This window comes from Cyprinodon tularosa, unplaced genomic scaffold (genome assembly GCF_016077235.1).
Source record: "Cyprinodon tularosa strain WSP-4 unplaced genomic scaffold, ASM1607723v1 ctg67, whole genome shotgun sequence".
NCBI classification, from domain to species: Eukaryota; Metazoa; Chordata; class Actinopteri; order Cyprinodontiformes; family Cyprinodontidae; genus Cyprinodon; species Cyprinodon tularosa.
The window spans coordinates 1,726,706-1,739,804 of NW_024039418.1; the positions used below are offsets into that span (position 1 = coordinate 1,726,706).

Genomic DNA, 13,099 nt, shown 5'->3' on the forward strand with positions numbered 1-13,099 from the left:
ACACTCCTCCTTTTGCTGCTGACCCCCAATTTTCTTTTTTTCTCCAGATTTTCCAGACTTTCTTTTCTTTTCGTTGCCTTTTTTCTTTCCCACTTTCCAAGTCATCAGTGATGAATGACATTCATGAAATAAGAGCAGCTGATAAAGGGCTTTAGGACGTTAAAGATGGTCATGAGGGATTCTTGTTTTAAAATTTGAATAATATAGTAGAATCAACATAAGTTTTACCTTCAACATACTTGGGCATCTAAAGGGACAGCAGCTGCTCTTCGAGTGTTTTCTTGTTATTTACTTTAGTTGTTTTTTGTCTTCTTTTTGCTGTTTTTTTCTGTTCCTCTCATCTCATGCAGGTGGAACAGAAGCAGACGTCTAGAGTTACTGTATATTAGTGTTGCGCCGATGCCGATACTTGTTACCTGGCTGTGCAGTATCGGCCGATACTGAAACCATCTGTTTCAAATTGATGTGTGTGTATGAAGAACTGCAGACTACTTGGATGTAAAAATAATTATCATCATGGCTTTGACAAGCTGCTGCCTACGGAAGAGAATTAGGGCCACTGAAAAAAAATAAGTTAACTGACATTTTAAAGTTTATTTCACTTTAACATGTGAAAAAAGTCAGAATTCTGACTTTTTTCTCAGAATTCTGACTTTTTTTCTCAGAATTCTGACTTTTTTCTCAGAATTCTGACTTTAATCTCAGAATTCTGACTTTTTTCTCAGAATTCTGACTTTAATCTCAGAATTCAGACTTTTATCTCAGAATTCTGATTTTAATCTCAGAATTCTGACTTTTATCTCAGAATTCTGACTTTTTTTCTCAGAATTCTGATTTTAATCTCAGAATTCTGACTTTTATCTCAGAATTCTGACTTTTTTTCTCAGAATTCTGACTTTAATCTCAGAATTTTGGATCTTAATGTAGATGGGCACCATGAAGGAAGAGATGTGGAGCACTCAGCTTCACTGACAAAGATGTGAGTTGTTTAAGGTGGCCGGTGACACATTGGTGGAAAATGACGGAATTAGGCAACTTTTTACGTGCCTGAGGGGTCCCCTCATTAATGGAGGAGCAGAAGGTCATTAAAACAAGAGAGCCAGTCTCCAAAACAGACATGGCTATGGCTGGATGCTAACATGTTTGTTAGCTGTCAGAATTCTGAGAAAAAAGTCATATCCAGAGATAAAAGTCAGAATTCTGAGATTAAAGTCAGAATTCTGAGAAAAGAGTCAGAATTCTGAGAAAAGAAGTCAGAATTCTGACGTTTTTCCCATATTAAACTGAAATAAAATTTAAAAATCAGTTAACTTTTTTTTTTTTTCTCAGTGGCCCTAATCCTCTTCCGTAGCTGCCTACCTTTGTGAAGTAGGAAAAAGACTAAAACAAAGTGAATCCAGTAGAACTTTTTATTTCCTACCTGGAATGGGTGACAATAGTTGAATAAACTTTTGGTTCTCAAAATGGTTTCGATGTCCAATCAGAGTCACCTATGCCTCTACCTGCCCTGCCTGCAGTATAAATTTCTCCCTGCTGCAGACAGACGGCATTTATAAAAAGTCACTTGACTGATAGAGTTGTAGCAACTGTAAGTAATCTGATTACAGACGTGTGAAATAATGTCTGCAGTTTAAGGTTATTTCTAAAAATAACCTGGAAATGTATTCGTTAAGGTGATTACTGACTTGCTATGATACGATTCATCATAGTTTGCATTCATTTAAACACAAAATAAAAATCTACAACAGTCGAAGCGGCTGTGCTAAATAAACAGCGGCCAGAAAAATGACACAATCCCCAGAGTGTGTTTGGTGGCAGATATTCCACAATTACATGCAGTCCAACTGTCTGCCAAGTAATCATACACTATTAGCATAATTACTGAGCACCTCATTAATTAACTGAATTAGTCCTGAAAATAGCCCCAAAATAAGCCCAGGATTTAAATATATAAGCCAGAAAGACAAGCAGAGGTGGATCACAGAACAGGCGGTTTAGAGACGGAGGAGGAACCTGGATGTGTTGCTAACTGTTTACTAACCGGTATGCCATCGCCAGGGCCCAGGCGCAGGCAGCACAATACAGCGAGTCTCGGACCTTTGCCTCCTTGATGTCGGAGAAAGTCTTTACAGGGAAAAGACCAGTAGTGGGACTCTGGTAGTTCAGGATGGTTGCTTTGACTGGAGGAAGGAAGAGAGGAATAGTTAACTCAGTTATTCAACAGTTTGTGGCAGAAATATAGAATGACCCATTAATGTGAGGCTGTTATAAATTGGGGGAAAACATAAAAAAACAAAATAAATACTACAGAGAGAGTAAACTAATATATAAATCTAATTCTAAGACACCTCCTTAGTGATGGATGGGTGTGAATTACAATTAAAATCCATTTTAATTGTAATTCACACCATATTTATCCCAAAAGCATGGATAACAAAAACCAAGAGGATCCAACTGCTTCTGATAGAAGACATGATGCAGAGACATGTTGAACTCTGGTCCTATTTAAAACTCAGAGCAGTGGCTGAAGCAGTTATGCTTTATCACACTACATCTCAGCAAAACTTGGGACTAAACTGTTTTAATTTGTATTATTTTATGTTTTGTTTCTTCTTTTAGACCGGAGCTTTTATGCTCAAACATTTCACTGAAAGAACTGGACTAAAAAAGAACAAACAGACCCTACACAACAACAATTAGTCAGTAATTGAGGAGCCTTTTTAATATATTTTAATACTATTTTACTGTTAGTTGGTGAAGATTCTCAGTCATCCAGGTCGTAGACATTACAAAAAAGTTAAAAAAAAAAAGAAATCAAACCAGTGGACTTCCCATCCAAGAAGCTTTTACGATTCAAAATGTCTGGATTAGGGTTGAGTTCCAGGCTTTATAGAGTAGCCTAACAAAGTCCATTAGATGGATACCTTATGGACAAAAGACATTTGAGGACCAGAATGTTCACATTTTGGACAAAGAAGACAAGTGAAGGAAGCCATTTATGCTAAGAGAAAAAAAACAACCTTAAACAGAGGAGGTGGACTCAGGTTCCATTTCTAACAAACCTACAACGCAGTGATAGAGTTGATTTCTTCCCTCTATAATCTCAATCCTCATCACCATGCAGGGGACAAACACATCTCGCATGGTCAGCCAGGCCAACAATGACACCTTCCCTTTTCAGAGGCATAGGCCAGTATCGGGTATGGAAGCCTAACAAAGACCTCAATGCCTCCCATTACTAAGAGGTGGACCTGTTCTTCCGCTTCAATTTGCATGTTTTCTAACCCATAACAAGGCTTTATTTCGACCACTCTATAAGACTTGGAACTCAACGCTAATCCAGACATTTTGAATTAAGAAAGCTTCCTTGACGGGAAGCAAAACGTCAAACTTTGAAAACAACGTCCTTTGTTTTTACGTTTTTGGAATATTTTACTCTTACTTAATTTATTTCTTGAATGATTACCATCTATTTAACTTAAGTAAAAAGATTTAAAGTAGCTCTACTCTTACTTGAGTAAAATCTATGGGTTTCTTCCCAACTCCGCTTATTTAAAGAAAAACTGACTTAGATTTGAATGTGTTCTTTGTAAAGAGATTTCAAAAGAACACAAAACGGCTCTCCTCTTCTTATGGAAGCTAATAAAATATGCTGCAGTAAAATTAATTAAGGGATAAAAAAGTTGTTTTTATTTTCTTAATGCTGGTTGAAGAAGGTCAAAGTTGACTTTCTTATGCAAACTTCCAGCTTCTCTAAGTCCTGCTGAGTTTGACAGCTGAATCAGTCTGTAGCATAAATGAAGAATGTGTATTTAGGATTTAATGGCTTCCTTCAGGACATGTGGACCCTGCTTGGCTGACATTAGGACGCCTCAGATGTAAGTGTGTTGGGTCTATGCTGAGAGCAGAAACTGGATTAGTAGTTAGAGCCACTGTTAGCAATTTTCTGCTTGTGTCTAAACAATGCCATTTCCTTTTCTCAGCTTCTACATCCAAACCAAACAGGAAATGAAGAAACAAACCCCAAAAAGACTTCCTAATTTTGCTTTTTTATGACAACAAACAAAAAAAACACATTGTCTCGATAACTAAAAACAGAAATAACAGCTAAAAAAATGTAGCATCCATGTGAATCACTCAAGGCATTAGATGGCTTAATGCAGGGGTCTTCAAAGTTTTCCAGGCCAAGGACCAAGGATGGAGAGGTGGAGCGGGAGCCCTCTAATTATATATAATGTATGAAAGTTTCTTAGATCAAACTGGTCCTATAGTCACTCTATTACAGACGGTGTCATGTAACCAAAGTAATTTTAGTATTTCTGATTCAGGTTCCTGGTTGATAGGACAGGTGTTGTGAATGAAACGGTGTCCAGCTTGAAAGAGCTCCTGTGTGTCGCTGAATGTGAGCATTGATGACTGAAAGACATCTTCTGCCTCCATTTATCTGTTTACTAAAGTCTGTTGAATTCATCATAATGTGGATTTAAAGACATTTCAATAAGTAGAAAAAATTGCAGGGGGGACCCCCATGCAGTACCTCTGTGGACCCCCTAGGGGTCATGGACCCCTTGTTAAAGTCCTTCGGTTTAAAGTATAAAGCTGCCCATTGTAAATAAAGAAAAAATGCTTTCCTCTTTCCCTTTGCTAAATATCCGTTCTGCCAGATTGCATATAGATGGTTTCTTTAGGGTAAAGGCACGGCTAGCAGAACAATCCAGCTTCTTGTTGCATGTTTTTTAATAACAGATGATGTAAAAATATCAGGTAGTGCAGGCAGATGGTAAACCCTCTAATCAAGTGAATCAAATTTGTTCAGATTTACAAAACTGATTATTTATGGGACAGTTCATCTACTTCCATCTATCCATTCATGGTATTTACAGCACATGTTGCCTCGTGTCGAAAAACATTAAGAGATTTAGGAACTCTTATTTATTTTTTTTCTGAACAGTTACAACTTCGTAAAAAATGAGAGACAAAACAGATTGTTTGAAATCTTCCAAATGGTGTTGCCAAAAAAAATTTGTAGTGACCAGATTATCATTGATGAATAGAAACACTTGGGTGAACAGAAGAAAGAAAAACTGACGAAATCTGAAAGGAATGTTTAATGATGGCACCTTTTGTGTATTATCTTATCAAGGTTCCGACATTGCTGCAACTCAAAATCAACTTTTTAAAAGAGAATTTCAATGAGTGGAAACCAAAATTTAGTATTTTAAAAAGTAAAGTACCTGTCGGACGCTGAAAGAACATTTTGCTTGGTATACATTTGTTTTGTTTTTCTTTATTTTGATGATTAAATGGGCATCAAGAAACAAAGAAGTTCAGTTTTTAGCAAAGGCACAATAACTGCATAACAATTAATTCTGAGAAATTTCAAAACAACATATTTCTATTTAGTAAAACTCTGTAATTATAAATAATAATATTTATTTCTAAATGACTGTGAATCAGGTCCTTTTTATAATGAAATTAGCTGCATTTTCCAAGAACATCTTTGTTAAATCTAAATTAAAATACAGTTGGTACAGAAAGTATTCAGACGCCAATGTAATATTTCAGTTTTTCTTTTTTAATAAATTTGCAAAAATGTCTACATTTCCCTTTTTTTCTGTCAATATGGGGTGCTGAGTTAGCCTCGTGAGACCATCCTGATCTCACGAGCTTTCAAGGTTTCACTCGTTAATCAGTCTGGAGACTCTCCGTTAAAGAAAATTTGGAGCCGTTCACCAAACGAACGTCCAATCAGCGTTGGCTTTGAGGCGGGTTGAGGTGTGACGCAACGAGAAGCGCGACAGTTCAGTCTAAAGAACATGGCGGCTTCAGCCGATGAAACTAGCGTTAGCGTGGCTATCGAGCAAGTTTTATCGGAATTACAGAGTATTTCTTCACTGAAAGAAGAGCAAAACACTGCTCTGGAGGCTTTTCTCAGAGGAAAAGATGTTTTTGCTCTTCTCCCGAATGGTTTCGGAAAGAGTAGCCTGGCTGTTAATACGTCATATGCTTCGTTGATCTGATTGGTTTATTTGGCCCGTCTATCACCAACATAGGCCAATCAGCTAACCAGTATTTTCGCCTCTTCCCAAAATTACTTCAACGGAAGGTTTCCAGATGGATATGCAGAGCAAATCCATCTGGCGGAGTCAGGTTAGTGCTGAATGTACATTAATGAGAAATTAAATTTACTTTTTTGATTTTAGCAAATGGCTGCAATGAAACAAAGAGTGAAAAATGTAAAGGGTTCTGAATAAGTTCCGTACCGTCTGTATATAGACGGACATAAAAATTCCTTGGTTTAATTAATCCTTTCGAGTTTAGGACCAACAAGAAAAGCAAAAACACAATTTCTTTATTAGGTTCCTCTGGGATTGTTAAATGATATATATTCAATAAAAATAAACGTATTCAGGTTTTCAACAAAGTGTGAATAAAGTGAAGGGTTCATAAATAACCGAAGCAAAGTACCTTATGTGTAGTGGATCAGTGCTAATCGGCCCGCTGGTATTCATTTTAATCCCCAGTTTCCTTCTAAGATAGTAAAAGTAGCAGCATCAACAAATCATCCTAGTTTTCCCTGAGAGAACGGAAAACCACAGCAGATAATAGGGAGAGTCTTCTGTCTGGAAATAATGGGGCTTAAAACACATTCATCTGGGGCTTTATTAAGAAAATCTGGCTCCTGTCGGGGATAGGGCAAGAATAAAGCCAGACTTTGAATTTAAAAGGCATCCCTCATATTGCTCAGTGAGGAAAGCATAAACAGAACATGTGCTGAAATCTAACCCAGTAAAACAAAGAGACGTCTCTGGCAGAGTTCTCCTCGACGATAACTAATGTGCTCAGATGGATGCATTCATTCTTCATCCTAACATTATTCTGCTGCTAATGAAAAGCCCCCCCCCACTACGGTTGCACTTTGATTCAGGACCAGAGAGAGAAATCAAGACTGACTACAATAGAAACAGAGGTCAGACATGATGATGAAGATGTGTCGAGTCTTTGTGTGTTTGTGTTTGTATGATAGAACCAAGCAGGGACAGAAAGGATGCCTGGGTATCTGTTCGTATAAACAGTAGAAGTAACGACTGCTGGAGGAGAGAGATGAAGGACTGCAGCAGCGTGAGTGAAGTGATGGAGTGGAGGTGGCTGTCACACTGGCAAAGGAATTAGGTGATTGATGGAGGGAATTAGAACAGATGAATAATAAAGCTCCCAAAAAGCCCACCTACTAATAAATTGGAGTTCGACCTCTTTACATGCAGAAAATCCCAAACAGATTTCTGCTGCTACATGGCTGAGCTATTATAGAATCGTTACTGTATTTTGATAAAGCTTATAGTTAGAGTGGCTCAGGTTATCCTGAGCTATCTCTATAGTTATGCTGCTATAGGCTTAGACTGCTGGAGGACAAAGGGACCTCTTTTTCATCATTCTGCTTTATTCCATCTTTAACTTCATGCCATCTCTGCTTTTTCTCATAGCAGCTTTATCTGGTCTGTTCCTGTTTGGCTGTGACATGATTCTGGAGAGAAATATCAGCTGTGCTGCTGCCATCAACACCTTTGTTTAAAGATGTTGGAACTTGGCCTGTTTTTCAGTGTAGTCCTGTTTCTCTGACTGTGACTAACTGGATGTGCTCTCTTTCATCCTCTGACATGGGAGCTGGCTCGGAGGTCGTCTGCCTGGCTGTGTGTTTCCTAGCCTCGTGAGACCATCCTGATCTCGCGAGCTTTCAAGGTTTCACTCGCAGATCAGTCTGGAGACTCTCCGTTGAAGAAAATTTGGAGCCGTTCACCAAACGAACGTCCAATCAGCGTTGGCTTTGAGGCGGGTTGAGGTGTGACGCAACGAGAAGCACGACAGTTCAGTCTAAAGAACATGGCGGCTTCCGCCGATGAAACTAGCGTTAGCGTGGCTATCGAGCAAGTTTTATCGGAATTACAGAGTATTTCTTCACTGAAAGAAGAGCAAAACACTGCTCTGGAGGCTTTTCTCAGAGGAAAAGATGTTTTTGCTCTGCTCCACACTGGTTTCGGCAACAGTAGCCTGGCTTGTGGTTGTGTTTTCGTCGTCGCTCTGTTAGTACGTCATATGCTTCGTTGATCTGATTGGTTTATTTGGCCCGTCTATCACCAACATAGCAAATAGCATAGCATAATCTAATAGCAAACCAGGACACTGAAACATCATGGAGATACTTATAAAGAGAAGAGCATATTCCCCCCGCCTGATGAGGTCCCACATCAGAGAACCTAAAATAGATCTGATCACATCTGGGTTTTAGCTTACTTAGCTCTTGTCTTTAAAGAGAAGCTAAGACTGACATAAACGGGCACTCAAAGTGCTATAATGACCAGAAAATCTTAAGTATTGAGGGAATACTTCAGTCTAAACTTGAAAACTTTTGCTTTAAATACAAATAAGCAGAAAGAAAATATTTCTGTGGTTTCCAAGTGAGTTTAAGAAAGCCAAATATGCTGTAAAAGTAGAAGAACTCCTTAAAATATGAACAAAACAAAAAGCAGCGTGTGAAATTAATATCTAGACTGGAAAAAAACGAAATCTAGATAAGTACTTTTTTCTTAAAATAAGTGCATTATTTCTTGGATTGAGGAGGTAAAAGATACATTTTGCCAATAGAACAAGACAATTTACAATTAAAATAAGAAAAAACAATGATAATTTTCTAATTTCAAGTGCATTTTATCTAAATATCTTATTTTAAGAGTAAAAATACTCATTCCATTGGCAAACTATCTCATTTACCTACTCAAATTAAGGGTAAATACGCCAAATTTAAGACCTTTTCACTTATTTCTAGATTATTTTTCCAGTGTAGACTTTAGAATTTATTTAATGAGTTGTAAATGCTCTAAAGGTCTGGATACTGGATGCAGTGTTTTTGAAAAATCCTCCATTTCTCATTGAAGGTGAGAGGAGTAAGAGATGATTTATTCCTATAGAGCTTCGGAGAGATTTATCAATATATTCTGGATTAGAAAGTAGAATAAAGAGCTGAAAGGGCTGAACGCCGTTTGGTCTCAGGCTAAAATTTTCTCTGCATGCAAATCATCTGTTGTTGGGAGTTTTCTGCCTAGCCATCCATCAAGCTAATGTCCCACTAAATCAGCAGCTAATGTTTCAGACACACACAGGCTGCTCTTTTACAATGGACCATTTCACTGCTCCACCAGCCTGGAGAAATGACAACAAGAGAAAAATAAAACAGAACAACAGAAGAAGCACCTGTTTAGAAACATTATTAGAGCAAAGCAGGAACGGAAACTTCAGAGATCGTCTTTTATTTTAATTTTAAAGCTTTTAAAGTGTTTTAAAATGCATCAATGTGTTTCGGTTTTGACATTATGTAATAAACAAACCAAAACAAAATGAAACCGTTTTAGTAGATGTTTCTCTGCTGCCTGAGCTCATCAGTGCAGAAGAAAAAGAAGAAAAATATTCCCTTCCAGGCATCTAATTATTAAGTATTTAAAACATAGGTGTGGTATACAAGAGCAAAAGCTTTATCTTTTCATTTCTAAAAAGCAAATTTAAAAAACAAAAACTTTTTTTCCCTTTATTTAAAGTTTTTTCTTCCATCTGAAACTATTTTCCACTTTCTTAATTTATTCATTTATTCATACATCTTTAAAAAATAGAAAGGCTAAAACAGAAAGCTTAGAAAACGACTTTTTGGATTAATGAAATAAATAGAAAATAAAGCTTCCATAGGATTTAACAGGTTAGCTTTAAATCCTGCCACCATTGCCATATCATACTTAATGAGAGCAATTAAGGGACAAATGAAAAATTTGCACTACCGTGTTTTTTTTCGCCCTCTCCTATTTGCAGCCGTCCCTATATAGGGATTTGAAGGCAATTTTCTATTTGTGTGACAAGATTTCCCCGCAGCTTACACGCCGCCGCGTTATTGAACATGTTTCCATCTCCAGCGTATATTTTAATAGAATAAGTGCCAATAAATGTCACAGTTCTCTGTTTCCTCTACAGCATACAACTAAACACCAAACCTCAGAGCCTTGATGATTTATGGAGATGCTTTGTCCTTCCAAACGGGGAGTTTTTTCTGATCCACGCAGACGGGGGTTCAGACAGCAAGATAATCGGGCCCATTTCTTTGCCAATCTTCTGCTACTGAGGTCCCAGAGTCGGGGCGGTCCTCCAGGAACGACTTTGGACAAACTTATTCTAAAATATTCTTTTCTTGTTATAAGTAGTCCTTTGTTTAGATCTGTACAATCTGTTCTCAGAACTGAGACCCTTCCCGTTTTACCCGCATTTAAAGCCCCACATTGACCCGTGGGTAATGGAACACAATGTGACCCTAGATCACAATGTCTAAACACACCGGTTCATTTTCATTAAGTGCTTTTAGCCACAAAGTGCTTTATTGTAGCAGAATAACCATCTTAACAACAGAGGCGTAAACACATTGGCTGATGCTCGCATACCAGAGCGCAATGCTCTCCCAGATGACCAGCAGTAAACGGGGTGAACTACAAAGGGCCTTTTCTTTCCCTCACAAACCCAAATACACACACCGGCATGCATACAATACATCATTCAAACAACTTTCCCATTTTACACTGAATTAAATAAAGACAGTTTGAGATTAAGATTATAACTTCGAGTGCACAACATAACTATTCCAGGTGCTTCTATCTTGAACTCAAAGAAAGATCTCAGAGCTCAAATTAACTTATTCCAATGTCACTACTAACAGGGTTCCTACAGCATAAGGCAAGTAAAATTCTAGACTTTTTAATGCCACTTGAAATAAAATTTTAAGACCAAATTCACAAGAAAAACCTGCTTGCGACAACTTAACCCAAAGGTTTATTATAACATAAACCACTGCACCAATGTTTTAAATTTTGAAAAGCTTCCCATACAGGAAGAAAGCTAAAAACACACAAATGACAGATATATTTTAACAATTATTTAACTGAATTCACAAACTTTGTTTTAGCAGGGAACAAAACTCATCAGTTTTAAAGCCACAACATAACCAGTGCCAAGTCTTTTTTGCAGCTATTTTTCTTTGTATGGTTTTCTTAGTATGTTTGATTTGGTGATAAGTGGAGGCGTTGCAGAGACAAGGGTGGAACTAAACTGAGAAATACCGGCTGTTTCTCGGTAACTCGATTTTGACGCTTTGTGTTTCGTGCTTCGCATGTGCGACTCCACTGCCTTAATTCCCATCGTTCTGAGCTTGAATGACTTCTTGCACTAAATCCACTGAGCCTCATGTATGTTCCCTGGTTTTAGCCATGGAGAAAACTCTTGGCTGGAGACAATTTTGGTTACATTTACACTTGCTCATATTTTCCAGACAAAAAGTTAATGGTGCATCTCCCAAATGTCCCGGCCACAACAACGCTTTATTGGTTCCGCTATCGGGACGGAACCAATAATGGCGAGCCGTATTTTATTTTTTTTTTAATAAAAATAAAAACAAATTGTCAATTTTAACGTTTTATTTAGAGTAAAAAAATAAATCGTAATAAAAATAATCCTATTAGCATCCTATTAGATGCTGGAGATCGGCCTGTTTTCCAGTGCGGTCCTGTTTCTCTAATTGTGACAGACTAGATGTGCTCTCTTCATCCTCTGACATGGGAGCTGGCTCGGAGCTCGTCTGCCTGGCTGTGTGTTTCCTGGATGCGGCCGCCTTTTACAGCTGCTTTTTGTATCTCTGCTTCTGTCTCCTTGAACCCCAGTGGCCCTCAGCAGATGGCCGCTCACACTGAGCCTGGTTCTGCTGGAGGTTTCTTCCTGTTAAAAGGGAGTTTTTCCTCTCCACTGTCGCTACAAGCATGCTTAGTGTGAGGGATTGCATTTGAGTCAAAGAATTGATGCAATCAACTGGTTTTCCTTAGATAGAAAACTTTGAATCAATTTGACTGGATGATCTGGTTGAACTGTAAAGTGCCTTGAGATGACATGTGTTGTTAATTGGCGCTAAACTGAATTGAATTGAATTATTTATGATGTTTTAAAAATCAAGACCTACGAAAGACTGATTTAAGACATTTTAATACCAATTAAGGCCTTAGTTTTATTTTGAAGAATTCAATGCCCTTTAAGACTTTTCAAGGACCTGCGGAAACCCTGACTTGTTTCATTAACTCGGCCTCCACCGTCATGGCGGCATTAAGCTGTGTTCTCCTTTTTCCTGATTTATAAACCGAGCAGATAAAGGTCTCTTTAGCCAACTTCACCTGACAGCGGGATGCCAAGTCATTACACAGCAAACGTCTTTACCTGATCTGCCCAGCGCTACCCCATGGCTGCTCAGTCCTTACCCTGTAAGTTTAGTTGGATGGTTGGTTGATTAATCGATTTAGCATTTTCCAAGTGTGAAAAAGTATATGTATTTCATGTCCTTATTCCCTATCCGTCTGTATTAATGTCTCAATACATCTGTCCTTCATCTTGCTATTCTATTTCCATTCACTATGTACTAATGTCTGCCATAAATAAATATTAAACTTTTCTATTAATGCTATACAAGACTGGCTGTCCAAAACATTCAAAGCATCTTTAAGTGTAGCCTGCCTGTGTAACCTGTATGTTACAGTATTTTTTAGGCTTTACTGGCCTTTAACCTTTATTTTTGTCAATTTTCAAAATTAGGCAGACAGGAAATGGGATTAGAGAGAAGGGGAAGATGTGCAGCAAAGGTCACAGGTCACCGGTTCAGGATTTGAATCTGTGACGGCCACATCGAGGGCTAAAGCTGCACCGCCGCCACTCCCCATTATTTGTTTATACCAGAATTAATTTGTTAATCAAGACATAGAGCTATTAAATACTAAAATATGAATAATTACACTGGAAAGACGATCTAGAAATAAGTAAAAAAATCTCTTAAATTAGGTATATGCACCCTTAATTTGAGTGTTAAATGAGATAGTTTGCCAATGGAATGAGTATTTTTACCCTTAAAATAAGATAATTAGATAATATGCACTTGAAATAAGACAATTCAAGTGTGTTTTCTTATTATAAGTGTAAATTGTCTTGTTCTATTGGCAAATAAATATAAATATTGTTTCTTTTACCTACTCAATTA

At 37.7% G+C, this 13,099-nt stretch overlaps 1 protein-coding gene across 3 annotated transcripts in view; it reads right to left on the reverse strand.

Annotated features, from left to right (window-relative positions):
- The window catches only part of phkb (phosphorylase kinase, beta), a 209,300-nt gene that overhangs the window by 182,979 nt on the left and 13,222 nt on the right, over positions 1-13,099 (reverse strand). For all 3 annotated transcript variants that reach the window (XM_038267335.1, XM_038267334.1, XM_038267336.1), the window contains one exon: positions 2,042-2,180. In XM_038267335.1, coding sequence (XP_038123263.1) covers positions 2,042-2,180 — 139 coding nt within the window. The remainder of the gene's footprint in view (positions 1-2,041; positions 2,181-13,099) is intronic.